Source organism: Schistocerca serialis, chromosome 6, assembly GCF_023864345.2.
Source record: "Schistocerca serialis cubense isolate TAMUIC-IGC-003099 chromosome 6, iqSchSeri2.2, whole genome shotgun sequence".
Taxonomy (NCBI): Eukaryota; Metazoa; Arthropoda; class Insecta; order Orthoptera; family Acrididae; genus Schistocerca; species Schistocerca serialis.
The window spans coordinates 179,921,187-179,941,219 of record NC_064643.1 but is presented as its reverse complement, the minus strand read 5'-3'; the positions used below and the strand labels follow the sequence as shown (position 1 = coordinate 179,941,219).

General features: G+C 38.9%; 1 protein-coding gene across 2 annotated transcripts in view; it reads right to left on the bottom strand.

Annotated features, from left to right (window-relative positions):
* The window catches only part of LOC126484032 (uncharacterized), a 144,207-nt gene that overhangs the window by 112,701 nt on the left and 11,473 nt on the right, over positions 1-20,033 (bottom strand). For both annotated transcript variants that reach the window (XM_050107364.1, XM_050107363.1), the window contains exons 2-5: positions 18,265-18,555; positions 17,511-17,868; positions 17,321-17,424; positions 8,613-8,774 (exon numbers count right to left, since the gene is read on the bottom strand). In XM_050107364.1, coding sequence (XP_049963321.1) covers positions 8,613-8,774; positions 17,321-17,424; positions 17,511-17,868; positions 18,265-18,555 — 915 coding nt within the window. The remainder of the gene's footprint in view (positions 1-8,612; positions 8,775-17,320; positions 17,425-17,510; positions 17,869-18,264; positions 18,556-20,033) is intronic.

Below are 20,033 nucleotides of genomic sequence, written 5' to 3'. Positions count from 1 at the left end.
GATATTCACCTACTACGTTTCCTTCTCTCCCTTTTCCTAAACTCCAGTTCCAGTCACCCATGACTATTAAATTTTCGTCTCCCTTCACTATCTGAATAATTTCTTTTATTTCATCATACATTTCTTCAATTTCTTCGTCATCTGCAGAGCTAGTTGTCATATAAACTTGTACTACTGTAGTAGGCATGGGCTTCGTGTCTATCTTGGCCACAATAATGCATTCACTATGCTGTTTGTAGTAGCTTACCCGCATTCCTATTTTCCTATTCATTATTAAACCTACTCCTGCATTACCCCTATTTGACTTTATGTTTATAACCCTGTAGTCACTGAACAGAAGTCTTGTTCCTCCTGCCACCGAACTTCACTAATTCCCACTATATCTAACTTTAAACTATCCATTTCCCTTTTTAAATTTTCTAACCTACCTGCCCGATTAAGGGATCTGACATTCCACGCTTCGATCCGTAGAACGCCAGTTTTCTTTCTCCTGATAACGACATCCTCTTGAGTAGTCCCCGCCCGGAGATCCGAATGGGGGACTATTTTACCTCCGGAATATTTTACATTAAGAGTATCTCACATAAATGTCTTTCTGTCAAACAATGGATTGACATTACAAAAAGGATGGATTTTCTACTCACCACATAGTGAAGGTTTTGAGTGGCAGAGAGACATAGTAAAGAAGATTGATATTATTTAGCTAATGGACCAAGTCCCCCGTCAGAGGCAGCCAAGACAAAAATATTCCCCCCCCCCCCTCCCCCAAACAAAACTTATAATTGCGTATGTCACACAGATACGGCCAATGTCATCGTGGGGATACTGAAGAGACAGTGCACAGAGGTGATGGAAAGCAACCTAGGGGTGGGGGACAATGCTAATGCTACCTGTGTGGTGCAGTGTGCAGGGACGTGGCAAGGACCAGGTAGAGGGCAGTGGGCAGCTAGATGCAGAATCTGGAGGCAGGGAGGGAAGGAGTAATGAAGTGGAAAGGACTGTGCAGGTGGGCTATGAGGCATATGTACGTCTGGAGTGGGAACACGCAAGAGGATAAGCAGGTGGAGGACAGGCTCTTGTGAAGATTGAGACCGGAAAGGGGGGTGGGCGCAAGTGGGCTATGGGAGTTCCCATCCACATAATTAAGAAAAGCTAGGTTTGGTGAAAACAATACAGATGGCACAGGCAGTAAAGCAGTCACTGAAAGTCAGGCACATTGTGTTGTGTGGCGTGCTCCCACCCAAACCTCAGATCAGAACCAAACATTGCGTGTCGAGATAGTCTCAACCAAAACACCGATTTAGTTTGTGCTATGTGCTGTCATCCAATAGAAGATGTGTAAACGGTAATTAAAAGAAACACCAGACCTACGGAGTAGTGAGTGGTGAATGTGAAGATCTCTGGCAGACGAGTTGGTAAAGTGTCAGATCATCATACTAAAGGTCCTGAATTCAAAACTCACTCAGGCGATTTTTTTTAAGCAGTTTATGTGTGAAACTGTTATAAGGGAAAACATTTTTCTGACATGTAAAAGCATGTTTTGGAGCTTGTCACACTGTTCTTTTGGGAGTCTGTTTTTGCTTCGTTAGCTGAAAGTAGCAAACCTATAGAGTACATTTGCACAGAAAGGTGTGGTGATATCTATACAAATGTATGCAATGGGTTTGCTACTTTCAACTAACGAAGCAAAAGCAGACTGCCAAAAGAACAGTGCTACAAACTCCGCAATGTCCTTTTATATATCAGAAAAAAATGTTCTCCCTTATAACAATTTCACGTGTAAACTGTTACACAAAAAATTGTCATCAGTGAGTTCTGAACTCGGCACTTGAGACCTTTAGTACAGCGATCTGACACTCTACTAACTCACCTACCAGAGATCTTCATGTTCAGAGCTCACAGACATGCTTTTCCTATACTCTGTAGTTCTGGTGTTACTTTTAATTACCATTTACACATGTTCCACTGTACGACAGCACATGGAACAAACTAAATTGGTGTTTTGGCTGATACTATATCGACACACAACGTTTGGTACCGATCTAAGTGTCTAACATCTGGAGGTTTGGCTGTCAGCAAATAGGTGATCCAGCTGTCTCTTGGCCAGTTTTGGCAGTGGCCATTCATGTGGACAGAGAATTTCCCACATAGAATGCTACACAGTGATTGCATCTGAGCTTATAGATAATGACAGCTTTCACACGTGACAAGATGCCTGACAGGACTAGAGTAGGTGTCAGTAGGAAGATACTTGGGGAAGGTCTTGTACCTATGTTTCTTGGGGGATATGAGCCATGGGGAAGATGCTAGGAGCACAGGTGGAACACGGACGGAAAAGGGAAGAACAAGGATATTGTGTAGGATGGACGGGAGGCAGAACATCACGATGGAAGGGTGGGGAGTGCAGTGGGGAGGATATTTCTCATTTCAAGGCACGATGCGAGGTAGTCAAAACCTTGGTAAAGACTGTTATTCAGCTACTCCAGTCCCGTGTGGTACTGCCAAAGGAACCACACAGCAATCCGAATTTTGTACTTTATGTACTGATGGTGCGTGAAGTTCAGAACTGGAATATTAATTAGTCAAAGCATAACGATTCAACTCCGAAAAATTCTTGAGAAAACTGACTTTGAAGTGTTCTGAGTGTGTTTCATATCCTAAAACAAAGTCGAGTTTTCACTCAGCCACTTAGCTCTGTCCATAATGCTCAGCTCCCATATGGGTGACTGTGGTTCGATTCCTGGGCATTTTAAATTTTTTAAACAAAGGCACATGTTGTATGAGCGTTTCAATGACGCATAAAATATATGAAAATGAAAAAAAATAGTTTGTAATTTCTTAAATTAATCAATCTTTTTAACAATATTTTAAAAAATCAATAATTATTAACTTATATTTGCAATGAAACGGATATTTCTGTGCAATACATAATTAGAAAGAAGAAGGCCTGCACTTTTCATAAAAAATGACAATTAGATGCATGTTAATTGGCATAGATTTGATGAAGAGAGAAAAAAAGGGACCGAAACAGGAATCAAACCAGCAACTGATCTATTATTAGCCTCTAGTACTACCAATTTTTTCTATCCTGAGGTATTTTACGCTTCATGGAAATGCTCATAGAAATCTACCTCCATCTAAAATTTTGCATTGGCTGGAAATCAAACCTGGGCCACACACGTGAAACGTGAGCAATCTACCAGAATGTCACACACACTGATGAAATGTCTGACTTACTTTAGGGAACTGAAAACCCTCAGAAAACTTCAAAGTCGATTTTCTTGAGAATTTTAGGAGTTGCTTCCCCAGCTTTCGCAGATTGATACTCGAGTTCTGGACTTCACATAAAATGTAAAAAAAAAAACCTATTGCCATGTGGTCTGCTCGCGAGTCAAGAGGAGAGGTGCTCCTTTGTGACTTGTCCGTGAGTATATGGAAGATGGTAAGTGCCTAAGGAGACAAGCCATGGGACAAGGCTGAGACCCTTGGCATATTTAAAGTGAGACTGTTTTATCACTACAGACGCGATGATCACAGATGGATAGTCTGTATGGGGGAGACATCTTGGTGTGGAGTGGTTGTCAGCTGCCAAAATGGAGGTATTGTTGGTGGTTCATAGGTGTGATATGGACTGAGTTACTTATGTAGCTATCCTTGAGGCACATGAGCACCTGCAAGGCAACATCCAATACCTACTAATTCAGGAGCTATCTAGAGGAATCTTTCCTAGTCACACCAAATCCCCCCCCCCCTTCCCCTCTCACCTGGTTCACATTCATTGACGACATCTTCATAACCTGGATCAAGGGTGGTTACAACCATGCACATTCCTCCCAAATCTCAACATCTTCTCCCTCATTTACATCGCTGGTCCTCCTAGCTCAAAAGCCAATTGCCTCAATGTCATCCTCCACCTCAAGGATGATTACTTCACAACCACATGGCAACTTTCCTTGCAACATATCCTTCATTCCTGTAACCCCTCTGACCTCAACCTTCGCTAATCCCTAGCAGCCCACTATCCTGTTCCCACGAGGTCCCCGCATGCTCCCACAGGCAGCACTAGCACCTTCCTCCACCCCTACCCCGCTGTCTCTTCCTTTCCCCCTCACTGCAGAATGCACTTTAATGTCATCTGCCAATCTTCCATCAGGCCATCGCCTTGGTATTTTTTTTCTCTTGTAAACCAACAATGAGCTTCCTTGGTCCATCTACCACCATATCAACTACCTGTGTGTCCGACACACCACCATTACATTTTTATTTTAGTCAACCAATTCCATTCGTAATATAATACATTTAGGACCAGTTGTATAAACATCACTGAGTGGCAATCAATTCTGACTTTAGTTCAGAAATTGAACTCTGTTCAGAACTCCACTTTATTGTATAACAATGAACTTTGATCCACAGTACTTATTATCGAAAATGTCGTGTTATGAAGATGGAGGAAAGTAAACAAAAAAAAGAAACCAATGTCCGAACTTCTCCCCATACAAAAAAGATTTTTTTCTGTAAACCATATTAAGCCAATATAATAACACAATAGAACGCAAAAAATTGATGAAGTTACTACAAATAACAAGGAAAAGGAATAACATTTTTTTTGCAAATATATGCACTCACTTCATTGGAACACCTGTTAGCTTATTTTCTGTTGGTTTTGGGCTTTCTTTGTAGAAAAATTTTCGTCCTGAAGTTATGTGTGATGCTTTTACACATTTTAAAATGTGTCTGCTTAAGTTTAGTGTCCGAAATTGCTTGTATGCTTAATGAAAACCATCAGTGATGATTCCTAAATGTCTCTGCACTATTGCCACTAGGCGATACAGGGTACAGTCTGCAACACCTAAAATACCAGGAAAATGTGAGATTTGATAAAAACCACAATGCGTATTTTGCAGAATTCTTTCTTCAGGCAAGCAATGCAGGCCAATACCTTGAGGACAACTTTGCAAGCTGTTGCTACACATGTTTGAACAAACTGCCAACCATCATCTGAAAGCTTCGTGCAGCACAAAAACTTAATGTTGAAAGTAGCATGCACATTGGAGTCAGTGGCTGGTTTCCTTTCATGGTTTCAGCAGATTTGTACTCTCTCAACTTTAGTTCTAACAGCTGTGCAGTATTTCTTTTTTTCCTTCAAGCTTAAATGATTTATCACTTAATTTTGAGAATGAGTTCAGCCTTTATCGTCCTCAACACACATCAGAATATTCAGATATCTGCAAAGTAAAGTAAAGTAAAGAAAACAGTATACTGTACTTCACATCATGTAAGTTTCTTGCACATAGAATGCTGCCCAGCACAGTGGTCCAGAACGTTATGAAAACGGAAAGAGGGATGTGGTTTCAGAATGTAGCATTGTTATAATTATGCCAATACAGCAGAGAAAGTAGTATCAAACGGAAAAAAAGATCCAAGAATTGACATGGCATTCATGTTCAATGCACCTTTCACATACTGTGCTTATTGTCTGACCTATGTTTGCTTTGTCACACTGGCAAGGAAATTTGTAAATCTCAGCCTTCTGTAGATCCAAATCATCTTTTACTGAACTGAGAACGGCACTAATCTTTGCCAGTGGCTGGAAGATTACTTCAATTTGATGTTTCCTTAGGTTCCTGCCTACTTTAGATGAAAGTCTGCCGACATATGGAAAGAACGCTCTGGACTTGAACAGTTCCTTACCTTCCTGATGTTGTGGATGTTTATGTTCCATCCTCCTTAACACACCATTACATCAGGTTAAAAGAAGCTGAGACAGTGTGCTTCACTGTGTAATTGATTGTCAATTGTGCATTAATCACTAATAAAAAAAGTGTATAAGATAATGTGTACATGTATAAGAGACGGCTACTTTGATATGTGCATATATATGAGGCATTGAGAACCATAAGGACCCAACGCACAAAGATGAAGTTTTGAGAAAAATAAATGTTTGTGAAAATAAAATTTATATGCAAATCACCAGTCTCATAAGTTTTACTTGTTTTTTAAACACGTCTTAACATCCTATATTTTCTATGAAAATCTTAATTATCATTTAGGATTGTTGTTATTATTAATGTTAATTCACAAAATGTTTGTATATAGGCTGTTGACAACAGTGTCCTTTTGACAGTTGTAAAGATTGTAATTAATGTGAAACTAGAATCAGAACATAAAGAACAGATACTAAATGCACCATATGCACAATTATTACCTATTCCAACACTTCATGGTCCTCATTGATATCATTTTCATTAAGCACATTCTGTGGCATGAGGTTAGGATAAAACTGTCTGTCCACTTCAGGCATGAAATTTAGTAGTTTCATTACAGTTACGTGTTTCAAGGTTGATATTTGCCTTCCATCAACATATTTGGGCACTAGGTTTTGCAAGACATCTACAGGCTGTGGGGAAATGACAAACTGCCACCTCCCTCCATGCGACTTGCAGAAAATACTGGTCTCCCAAGAGTACAATGGAGAATATATTATACTAAACAACTGTTCCTGGCAACCTGCTGAAAGCTTCAAATTGTAAAATTTCTGAGATGTACATTGTTATTATGGGCATCAACGTCTGGTAGTGGGGTCGGGAAGACTCTTTTAAGTTCCTGAAATCCTCAGCATCCATTTTACATACTATAAAAAGGTGTAGCTAGCCTTGCTTCCTACATAGCTTGACACCAACCATCAGGTGAGAAAAGTGAAACAATTGTCCTCTTTACTTTTTCGATTTATCTGAAGTCAGCATAATATGGGAGAGAAGTGTGGTCAGGAACAAAAAATTCGTGTTATCTCCCTCTGACATTTTTTAAATTGCTTCTCATCCCTTACATGTTATTCGCCTTTATTTTGCAGCATTTCACTATTAAAAGTTGTAACTTCCATCTACAGAGCCACCGAAAACAAACAGTACAGGCAATTACCCCAATTACGAAGTACTACGACGGACATGATGTGGACACTAAATTACGTTGACAATGCTAGATAACCATTAGCAGTGCAGAGCAACAAAATTATAGGTGAATCTTTCTGGCAGATTAAAACTGTGTGCTGGACCAAGACTCGAATTAGGGACCTTTGCCTTTCACAGGCAAGTGCTCTACCAACTGAGCTACCCAAGCACGATTCACGACCCGTTCCCACAGCTTTACTTCTGCCAGTGCATCTTCTACCTTCCAAACTATACAGAAGTTTTCTTCTGAAATTTGCAGGACTAGCACCCATGGAAGGAAGGATATTGTGGGGAAATGGCTTAGCCACAGTCTGGACAATATTTCCAGAATGAAATTTTCATTCTGCAGTGCAATGTGCACTGATATGAAAATTCCTTGCAGATTAAAATTGGTGTACTGGACTGAGACTTGAACCTGCGGCCTTTGCCTTTCAAGGTGTCATGAGTCGTGCTTGGGTAGCTCAGTGGAAGAGCACTTGCCCACGAAAGGCAATGTTCCTGAGTTCAAGTCTGAGTTTGGCGCATAGTTTTAATCTTTCAGATAGTATCAACAAAATTATGCTTTGTGCCTGTGTGGAAGTGAGTATAAGAGAAATCAGTGAGAGAGATTTTTGTGAATGTTTATATAATGTGGGCCTACAGCACAGATAAAGCTTGTTCACCATATGATCTACAGATGAAACATGCTACTATTTCAATATTTATGATGGTGTGCTTTAAGCTCTTATGGTTCACAGTGCCTCATACGTGCACTATGTCTTTCAATGCCTTTATACATACTGTATTTTTAACTATTTCATTTAAATTCTGCAACTTATAACAGTTATCTACCCGAAGCCAAGCAACCTTCATTTAACCTGATGTAACGGTATTTGTATCTGCTATATAAATTGTGTTCTTGGTAAATTCTAACAATTTATGAAATTTCTGGGGTCATACCTCAAGTTTCCCATAGAGTCATTCATTAGGTTTTTGTCTTATACTTTGATTAAAATAACTTCGTGACTGATGTTTCAGTGAGTTGAGTGGTAGGAACTGGGCATCAGCAAATCAGCTGCTTCTTGGACCCCACATGCTTGTTGTGTTGCCTGTTCTGCAAGCCCACGTAATCTGGTGACACAGGCTCCAAGGAGTGGAAAGGGGTCAGGTGAAACAGGCTGCAGAGGGTATATGCTTCCCCCCACCAATGCATGCATCTCTTGATTGTGTGAGCACATGGCTTGTTGTGTACGAGCCTGCAACTCCATACACCACCAGTGACATATGTGAATCACAGTGTTATTTTAATTGAAGTATAGTCCCATGTATAAATCTTCCTTTACAATTTTCTGGCAGAATTTTCTGTTATTTAACACCTTCTGAAACTCTTTATAGATCTTCTACCTCCTTAGCGGTACATGAGTATTGTTTTTAATATTTTTGTTTACAATAAAGCCTGCAACTGAATTTCCTCCTTGCTTGTTTCTGCAGCAGTTATTTTAATTCAAATCCACTCTCTTTGAACTCTTGGTAAAGAACTAAAGAACATCTAAAACAGGAGGCTGAATTGACAACTAAAATAATTAATGCACAAAAAGTATTGTACTATGGCAACTGAAGAGAACAATCTACTACATCATGAAATAGAAGATCTGAAGGTTTAATTACAAATAAACATTCCAATACCTTAAACTGTAGTTCTGTTTTGGTAATCTCCAGTTCTTTCTTGTACGTTTCAATTTGTTCACTAAATCTTTTTACTTGAAGCTCTGCTTCTCGTGCACTTTCTTGGTGCTGGGATTCAAGCTGCATTTGCAACTTTTTGATCTGAGACCGAAGCAAAGATACCTGTAAAGTGAATTATTATTTTGTACTGACAGAAGGATTAAACTTTCATACCAAGATACTCATTCTTTACTGTGTGTGCTTAGCAAACAAAAATTAAAAATTGTATAAAAATAGAGAGTACATTAAATGAAGTACATTCAACAGTTGATTTTTCTCAAACTGAAGGTTATGCATTAATATAATGACAAAAAAATCACAACACCACAAAGGAACTGTGCAACATAAACTAAGATTGGTAGAAGTGTTTCTACATCTGAAAGATCATGTCTATTCAAAACTCGCACCAGTCACATTAGAGTGGCGCTAGCAGTGCCATTATGGGGATGCAAATCAGGTGTGCATTAAACACATGCTGTAATGGTCATGAGCATTACTTACCTTTCAGATTGGACATGGCGAGTATGTCAGTCAAGAATGCTTTTAAGGTGAAAAAGATGTCATTATAAATACCTCACTGACTTTGAATGAGGTTGTGTAATAGAGCTACAAGAAGCTGGATGTTCCTTCTGCAATACTGCAGAAAGACTTGGCAGGAATGTACACACTGAACATGATTGCTGGCAGCAGTGGTCACAAAAGACAGCTCCAGCAAGTCACTTGGCACTACTGATAGGTAAGACCATCATGTTCGGCATGTGGCTCTAGCACATCGTACTCCATATGCATCAGCAATTTGAGCAGCAGTTGGCACCACAATGGCACAACTAACTGTTACAAACTGGTTACTTTACGGATAGCTCTGAGCCAGATGCCCTGTAGTGTGCATTCCACCGACCCCAAACAACCATCCTTTGAGACTTCAGTGGTGTCAAACGAGAGCTCATTGCAGGGCAGGGTAGAAGTTTGTAACATTTTCTGATGAAAGTTGGTTCTGTCTCGGTCCCATTGATGGCTGTGTGTTGGTTAGGACGAGACCAGTTGAGGGCCGGCAACCAACCTACCTGTGTGCTAGACACACAGAACCTGCACCTGGAGTTACGGTCCGGGGTGTGATTTTGTATGACAGCAGGAGCACTATTGTGGTTATCCTACACGCCCTGACTGCAAAACTTTATGTCAGTCTGGTGATTCTACCTGTTGTGATGCCATTCATGAACAGTATTCCAGGGGCGTGTTTTCCAACAGCGTAACACTCACTCACAAACTGCTGTTGTAACCCAATGTAATCTACAGAATGCTGATGTGTTGCCTTGGCTACTCGATCACCGGATCTGTCTTCAAACTACCACACATAGGACATAATCAGATGACAAATCCAGCAAGATCCACAAGCACCATTAATGGTATCTGTATTGACTGACCAAGTGCAACATACCTGGAACTCCATCCTACAAACTGACGTGACCCAGTACCTATACAACACAATGCATGCATGTTTGCATTCAACAGTCTGGCAGTTACACCAGTTATTAATTTACCAGCAGTTCACGTTTGCAATGGCATATCTCATGCTTACATTACCCTATGATCTTGCAATGTTCATCACTTAAATGCATTACCTAGACAAATGCATTCCCAAAATTTCATTACTCTACATTAATTATTTTTTGGAAGTGCAATTTCTTTTTGCCTGTGTAGTTTATTCCTTCTGCTCCAGCTAGAAAAGGTAGAAAATTTCTATGAAGTGGTAATAATTAACTGTTTCACAGTCTTTAAACCAGGAAACAAGGAGTCACTACAGCGAGACATGTACAACAGCATAAGAAATGTAAGAGACCGCATTATATTAATGTGAAGAAGAATCAAACAGCAAGAACTAAATATATTCTGTAAAGAACATTCATATTATTATGTTTTGAATTACAGATATCAAGAGGTTGACGCATTAAAAGGTAAAAGAACTTAAGACATCAGACAGCACAGATTATTCTCAAACAGGGTACTATCAATTTTATGCTGCCATAAACTTTCGTCCAACTGTGATTTTCATAGGATCATGTAAACACAAAATAATGACATTTTTAAATGTTTTATTGTCAGAATTGTCCTCTAAATCTAGTACCTGCACAATGTGAAAGAAATGAGCGAAACGTGAGACATCATCTTGGTAGTGGTTCTGGTCTCCTAGAAGATACTATCTTAGGGCGGTTGCATTTTCTTATATATATTAAGCATGTAGCCTAGTTATTTGCATTTGCCGATGGCCTTCTAACAAGAGGACAGAAGAGCAGCCAAAATAGATCAGAACATTCTCTTGTCCTCATGGTGGAAAATTCTCTTCAGAATGTGGCAACAGCAGACCTGATCAATGGTACTGAGATGCAAAAGGTAAATGAAGGAATTAGTGCATTAAAGGCAAGGAAAGTGTATTCATAGGAAATAAAGCTTCTAACTGGAAAACAATCATGGCAGTCTCCCCTTTAACAGAATATTCTGTATTACTGCCTCATTCAGACTTAAGGAGGGGACTGCCAAGGGGGATATGACCATGAGGTAAAGACCGAATAATTAACTAAAAGGTAACAATCTATGAGTGGGAGTGTGGAATGCTCAGTATCTAACTGTGACAGGGATGCAAGCAAATTTGAAAACAGAAATACAAAAGCTGACACTGCGAGTGGTGGGGGCCAGTGAAGTGAGATGGAAAGAAGATAAAGATGTCTATCCACAAGAATAGGGGCAATATTATGAAAACGATAGATTGCTACTCACCATAAAAAAGACAAGCCGAGTTGCAGACTGGCACAATGATAAAAGTATTACACATTGAGCTTTCAGGAAAAGACTACTTCAGAAAATAACACACACACACACACACACACACACACACACACACACACACACGCACATTCCCACAAGCAGATACTCATCATGCACACATGACTTCTATCTCTGGTCACTCTCAGTGACTGCAACTGTTGCATTGAATGAAAGCTCCAATCCAGAGTGGGGCAGGAAAGTGAGAGAGCTAGCAGAAGGCTGCCAGGTGCAGCATCAGGATGATGTGGGGGAAGGAAGGGGGCGGGAATGGGAGTGGAAAAGGAGAGGAGCAGAGAAGGGGAGAAGATCAGTGGGTGCACTGGCTGAGAGCAGTGCAGAACGAGCATGATGAATTCCTAACTTCCAACTTGGTCTCACCAAGGGAACTGAAGAGGTAATCCAGCAAGTAAAGGGAGATGAAAATCTAATAATTATGAGGGAATGGAACACTATAGCAGGGTAAGGTACAGAAGGTGGAGTTACAGGAAAGGTTCGGCAACAGGAGTGAGAGAGGAGAAAGAGTTCATGGGGTTGGCAGTAAATTTTAGCTAGTAATAGCAAACATAATATTTAAAAATCACAAGAGAAGGAGGTGTAGCTGGAAAAAAAGCATAAAAAATTACCATCTGAGTTACTTTATGGCAAGAAAGAGATTTGGAAATCAGATACTCTACTGGAAGTATACCCTGTTAAAGTAAATAAATCAGAACTTTGTGTTTCCTCTTCTCTCCTAAGGTGGCACTTGGTTTTGTGTTGTGTAAATTTCTTTGCCCGTAAGAGTTTATTTTCCATGCTTTTACTCTATGAAATTTTTGTTGCTGCTATGAGTCATCTTTCAGATATTAAAGGAAGAAGATCACTATTCATAAAAGAGTTGTGTTCTTGCTATAAAATTATATCCTAAGTTCACCCACAACAGATTATGGGCCCAGGTTTGAGCACCTCAGGTTCTGAGAATTACAGTATTTGTTCGCCAGACTATTTTTCCATTTATTAGGCTATTCGTGAGACTGCAAAATTTTTGCAATGGCAGACACAACACTTGAGTTGAGTGATGATAGTAGTCGCACAAACATTTGCAAATTATCAAGTGAAGATCAGTGGGAAACATTGAAACTTTGTTTAAAGGGACATTCTCTTTATTCGATTATAGATGGTACACGTCAGTTGAAACATTAAAAGATGACTTCACATCTATAACAAAACACACATTGCAATTTGCGAACATTTTCCATGACCTGTGCAGTGAAATGAACAAAGTGAATCCAAATGCAACTTTGCCCCTTTTGCTGCTCCACCATAGTATTTTCAAAACATTAGGAACCGAATATCAGTTTTACAGGTTGACCTGGTGTTGAGTTCCTGAATACGAGCAAACGACAAAGCTTATTATTGAGAATTTGCATTCAATTGAGAATTTGCTAGCTACACAGGCAGCTGGTGCTTTCTACGCAAAATCAAACTCGGATGAGCAACATCAAAAACAGAAAAAAAATTGCAACAGAGGGGAGTAACTCAAAGAAGAAAGAAAGTCCTATGTATCTGTATCTGATAGAGCAGATTCTTGGATTATGGACTTTGGCACAATACATCATATTTCACTAAATAAAAGGAATTTCACTACATTCAAAAAGTTTATGATTCCACAATGTTTACAGACAGCAGGCAAAGAAATTGTTTTTGCACACGAGACTGGCAGTATTAATATTGAAATATTTATAAGCAAAAGGTGGACACCTGCTTTGCTTGAAAATGTCCGGTATGTACCTGATGTCAGGCACCAACTTTTTTCTGTCCATCAAGCTGTGACTTATGATAACAAAGTTGTTATCAATCAGCGACATAGTGAAATAGTCACAACAGGAAGGCTAGTTGGTTCAGTATACATTATGAACAGATGAGTTTGTCCACTGGATTCACAAGTCATGATTAACTTAGCAACTTCAGAAGAACAACTACAATGTTGGCATGAGAGACTTGGTCATCAAGATAAACATCAAGTACGAGATGTGCTCTCTTGTTTTGGTATATCAGTGAAGTGCCCTGGTACCACATCGTTTTATGATGGATGTGCTCTTGGAAAATTCCACAGTGAACTATTTAGATATTGCAGAGATCATCCACAAACTGTTGGTGAGTTGATCAATGCAGGCGTTAATGGACCCATGTCTGTTGACTCTATAAATGGTTTTTTTTAACTATGTGAATTTCAAAGATGATTATTCTCATTCATTCGGATATATTTCATGCGAAATAAATGTGAAGTGGCTACCAATCTGAAAACATTTTTGAAGGAATGTGATGCTGTTGGTCATAAGGTAAAAGTATGTCAGTCAGACAGTGGAGGAGAGCTTAATTGTAACATGGCGGCTGCTGTGCTACAAAATTGTGGTATTTAGTTTCGTATTAGGTGTCCGGAAACTCCTGAGCAAAATGGTGTTTCTGAACAAGCAAATCGACATATAGTTGAATTAGCTTGCTCAATGTTAACGTCTAGTAAGTTACTTAAATCATTTTGGGCTCATGCATATGACACAGCTGTTCTTCTACGCAATTGTATTGGGAAGTGTCAAGTGTTGAAGGTGAAACACCTTTCAAATTGTGACCTAGCAAAGTGTTTGACAGTTTTAGCTATCTACGCATTTTTGGATCAAAATGCTACGTTTATTTCCCACCAAAGAAATTCCAGTCTAAGTTTGAAGACGAGGCTACGCCTGGCCATTTCATTGACTATGTGAATGACAAAGATTGTTGCAAAGTGTGGATTCCATCAAAACATCGTGTGATGAAATAACACAATGTTGATTTTCAACCAGAAATGCTATGCACAACTGAAAATTTGATTGATTTGGAATTTAATTCCATACCTGAAGAAACAGGAGAGAAAAGTGAATCTACTGTTGATTAGATTGAAACTAGTCACCAAGAATATTCAAATGAGTTACCAAATCGATGTCCAGTTCGTGAAATCCATCCCCCTTTAAAATTTAGTGACTACGAATTAGGGTACCAGCCTCACCACTCTCAAGAAGCAAATCCATTAGTTTTCTTGACAAAAACAATCTATGAAAAGCAATGGAAAGTAGTAATTCCAATAAAAGGTTTAATGTGATGAAAGAAGAAATGAAGGCAGAAAATGTCTGCTTGTGTCTGTGTATGTGCGGATGGATAGGTGTGTGTGTGTGTGTGCGCGCGCGAGTGTATACCTGTCCTTTTTTCCCCCTATGGTAAGTCTTTCCGCTCCCGGGATTGGAATGACTCCTTACCCTCTCCCTTAAAACCCACATCCTTTCGGCTTTCCCTCTCCTTCCCTCTTTCCTGATGAAGCAACCGTTGGTTACAAAAGCTTGAATTTTGTGTGTATGTTTGTGTTTATTTGTGTGTCTATCAACCTGCCAGCGCTTTCGTTTGGTAAGTCACATCATCTTTGCTTTTAGATATATTTTTCCCATGTGGAATGTTTCCCTCTATTATATTCATTTACATTATAGAGTAGCTGGACCAGATGAGAAAGAATGGAAATCTCTCAAATGGAAATCATACACAAATACAGATGTAAGAAAAGTAACCATAACAAAATGATGGATAACAAAAGAAATACTTTAATTTTTTGGCAATACAAGGTATCAAAATATCCAAGAAAAGAAAGGAGGGTAGCAATATAAGTCACTTATTAATGAAACCTAAAAGGAGCTAAAGCAAAATGGCTGCAGGAAAAATTTAAAGGAATTGAAAAAGAAAAGGTCTTTGGGAGGACAGATTCTGCATAAGGAGGTCAAAGTAACTTTCAGAGAATTTACAAGGTAAAGTATCAACATCAGAAGTTGAAAAGGGACTCCACTATCATACACATAAGTAACTTTCAGAGAATTTACAAGGTAAAGTATCAACATCAGAAGTTGAAAAGGGACTCCACTATCATACACAGAGGAAAGAGTATTCCGAGTGCCTTTATAAGGGGAAGGGACTACCTGTCAACACCATTAAATAAAAAGCGGATGTCGGTTCGGACGGCATAAGGAATCCAGTATTACATATTACATCTATATATTAGACTCAGAATTGGCTATAGCTTTAGAAGAATTCCAATCAAACAACATTCGGGTCGCACATTGGCTGTGGATATCTACACACAGCCACCTCACTCACCATATCTCTCAGTGGAATTCTGTCAAGGGTGAAGTTCATATCCCTACACTTCAGTGAAATTGGTAGGAAAGTTCTTACCACTACAGTTACTGTAAACATCACACTAGACCTGCATGAGAGAGGTTTGGCAAGAACAAAAATACCATGCTGAGATTTTCATTCTGCAGCTAAATGTGCACCAATATGAAACTTCATGGCAGATTAAAACTGTGTGCCGGACAGAGACTCGAACTCGGGACCTTTGCATTTCGCGGGCAAGTGTTCTAGCAAGGTTCGCAGAAGAGCTTCTGTGAAGTTTGGAAGGTTGGAGACGAGATACTGGCAGAACTGAAGCTGCGAGGACGGGTCGTGAGTCATGCTTGTGTAGCTCAGATGGTAGAGCACTTGCCCGCGAAAGGCAAAAATCCCAAGTTTGAGTCTCGATCCGGCACACAGTTTTAATCTGCCAGGAAGTTACAAGAATACCATGTTGGTATCTGTATTGTTGTACACTGCTCATTTCCAGAATGTATCTATACATTAGCATAAAAAACTTTATGTCTTCTCTCTTGCTGGTGGTGACAAGGTCATGTATTTACATTCAGTGTTGATAAAAACTAGAGCCAGTAATCAAAGTGTACATTTTTATATGCTGCATAGGTTACAGTATACAGTTTAGATGAAGTCTGATCAGGACATTCCTTTTATCGGTACAGATAGTTTGAACAAGTTGCTGGCAGCATTGGAGGGGTGGGGGGAGGGGGGGACTGTATGGATTAGAGCCCTGTACGCCTGGGAAATCCAAATTACAACTGAAACTTCTCACATACTGCAGAGTTCACACAATACAAAATGTTCTGGCTGTCTAGCACCTGTTCACAATCTTAGCACATTGCTAACCCTGCAAAAAATTCAGCGTCTTGTCATGACCCAGGCACAAATAATGAATTATTCATTCACTGTTACATCATCATGCCTAAGGATAGTTACTGAAGTACTCAAAGAACACATATTGTTGTGGTGCTGAAAGTGATAACTGGCCTGTGAGTGAGGATACGCAATTCATGGGACTCTCATTTCAAAGTTGCTACACTGTTTAGGCTGCAGTATTTTTAACATTAACCAAGAAGCGCATGAAGTTTCAAGACAGCTTATGAATGTGGTGAGTACTGTCCAATAAATAGGCCTTACAGTAAACAAACACAAACCTCAATCTTTGTCTAAAATTTCTACCTTGTCTATCTTATCTTATTACCATATTAACTAAGCTCTAATAGTTCAATATGTGTTCCACGATCTTTTCCATTCTATCGGTACCATTTTGCCAGAAAATTATTTCACTATGCGTCTCATCTGAAACTCGGACCTCAGCTTTTCTTCACAATAATTTTTAGATACTTATATCTGTATATATTAGATTTTAATTTAATGACACAAATGAAATATGTAATATCATAATTTTTTACCTGAATCAAGGCAATGTATGATGAAAGCTGTCAAGAGCAGCAGATATGAAAATAAAAATCTGAGGTACTAAAGAACTACCTAAAAGTTGTGCTATCAAGGGAGGTAATAATATGCAGAATGATTAAAACCATATCTTGCAAACAAATTGAATGATAATTATTCTTAGCAATAGTTGTAATTATTGTACGTGATTACTGGAGATGCTGGTACACATAATAAGTGAGGAAGAGAATGGAAAAAAAGAGACTTACTTCGCCTTCTTTAGAAAGGAGAGTATCTTGAAGTCTTTCATTTTCTTCTTTTAAGTTTCTTAAGCCATTAGCTTCTGTGGAACTTAGATCCTCCTTTACAGCAACTACAAAAAGACATACACAGTAAGATAAATGAAGTGCAAGATAATATTATGCACAAAATGTATCAACTTACGTATGTTGTACATACCTGGAGGTTTAGTGGTGCTAAAGCCCTTGTTTGATGCTTTAGCTTCACCTACAGGGACAGAACTGATAGGAAATACAACAGCAGGTTTTTCAGTTGTTGCTACTAAGTTTGAAGGCTTCTTTGGCTGGAATTTTTGCACCTGAGGTGGTAATTTTGAAGTCTGGAAAGTGGTTGGAACTTTAAACTTCGAGTTTTCAACATTTGTTGACTGTTTCGTGACACTCTTTGGCTGGTTATTACTAGTTCTAAAACTGAAGCTTCCTGCAGGAGGCTGTAGGAAAGCAGGAGTCTCAAAACTGTTGACATTTTTCTCGTTGTACTTATTCTTGCTTTTAACAACATTTGCATCTCGAGTTTCCTAAAGGGAGGGTAAAAAATACTGTGTACCAGATTACATTATTTTTAACAATAATGTGCACACTTTAACCAAAATATTTTAATATAACAATGCCAAAAAGCCTATGAAACACCAAATGGCAAATGAAAAAGTCTAACATACAAGGAAAGAAAGGGAAAAAAATTGGTTTACCTTTTGTCGGATTTATAAATGCTGTCAGATTATTATGTATAAAATCAGCATTACAAATGCCATTAAAATTGGTTTTCATACACAAACAGATATGGATGTTTCAGAAATGAGAAAAACTGATGAAATCGTAACATCATTTACAGTTTTAGGAAATATTACATAATTATGTTGAATTATAATCATACACTGTAACATAATGAAAATAAAGTTATTTACAGTGCTAACCTCAGCACATGATTGGGAAGCTTGTGTAGCAAGAAGAAAACATTCTTCAACAACATCTTCTGATAAATCTTCATCCCAGACATCATCATAGGGATCAGTACTTGATGCGTTGAAAGAAGATTCATCCAGAGGTGGTTTTGTGCTGCAACTCGGAGTCAAGGTAATATCTAACCTTGGCTTCTTAGAATTAGTGCCAAAATCCTTCTTAACCTGAGGATCATTTCCTAAAAAGCTAAATGGCCTCTTATTTAAACTAAGCCTGCTATGCTGATTTGACATGACACCGGGCATCTGGAATAATACCAATATATGTTACTGTAGTTTTATTAACTATGCAAACAAAACTTTCAACATGCTTAAAAGCCACTTAACAACTAACTAAATGACAGATTTCAAAAAAATTACATAATTAAAACGAAGTTTACAAGCAATGTGCCCTCACACACAGTGGCTGTATGTGATCCTGCATGTGTATTTTAGTGCAGAACTTCTCTAGAGGATACATTCATTGTCCCCTCTGCTTGTGTTGTCTGTGGAACCACAAAGAATAGGTTTTACTTGCAAACCGCAGTATCTGAGATTTCATATCGATTTGGCGAGAAATCCAAATTCATATCAGACACAAGAACTACAATTTAACATGGATTCCACACAGTGACAGACATCTGCCGACACTTAACTGACATTTAGAAGCAACAGTACAACAAAAATTGTGGATTAAAGCAGAGGTAATGTGATGTTATGAAGTCGGTATCAGGTAGGGTTACAAAAGTAACACAAGAGAACACTCGCAGACAGCAATTTGTTCACTGTATGTCTCTATGTGTCTTCCCTGAAGTCATCAACAAAATAGCCTGTAGAATCGCTTTTCCCAAAGACACAATGCATCTGCAGCAGTTGGTCAAAGTGGTAGAATTCATGTATTATGGAAGGGTCTCAAACACATAACCTGTTGTTTTAATTTTTCTTTGGTTTTCCTCAACTGCTCTGGGCAAATGCTGAGATGGTTCTTCCAAAATGGACTGAATGCTTCACTTCTTTAGTCTTGTCAAACTCTACTCTTCAACAATTCATGTATACCAGCCAGAATGCAGATGGATATTAGCATGAATCCCAGTTCAGTGTAGCACTAGTTGTTTTTAATATGGAGTGTGATTATGGTTGAATTCTAAAATTTGTTTCTCTATTACATCCAGAGGAAGTTTTGTGCTGCATCTATGTGTGCCACATCACTGATAACTGAAGCTCACCTGCTGATGCTGCATGCATGCGCACGTGTGTGTGTGTGTGTGTGTGTGTGTGTGTGTGTGTGCGCGCGCACGTGTGTGTTCTACATTGGAAGAAGCCTTATTGGCAAGAAGATTAACTGTACAACAGTCTTTTCATTCTGTCTGTCTGTGATTACACATCTCCTATATACAGTGAGTAGCAATCTATTATTTTCATAATACTGAATTTGAATCAAATATTTCTGACACTTTCCCAAGCAGCCTTCTTACTGCCACACAACATTTCATCAAACTACTTGTCTCTGAAACACTCTCAAATCTGTGGGAAAATGAAAACACCCTCTTTGAGATTTAATTCACCCAACTGTGGACCTTTTGCCCCCAAGTGCTTGCGTACTTCAGTTTTGTGGATCATTACCTTTCGCAAATTTTTTATGTGTTGTATAAAGATAACTTTAGAACAAAACATCAGTACAAATTACAACCACTACAACCTAGAATACCAAGTGGAATAAGGTACTGAACTCTTGTGGCCTGTAG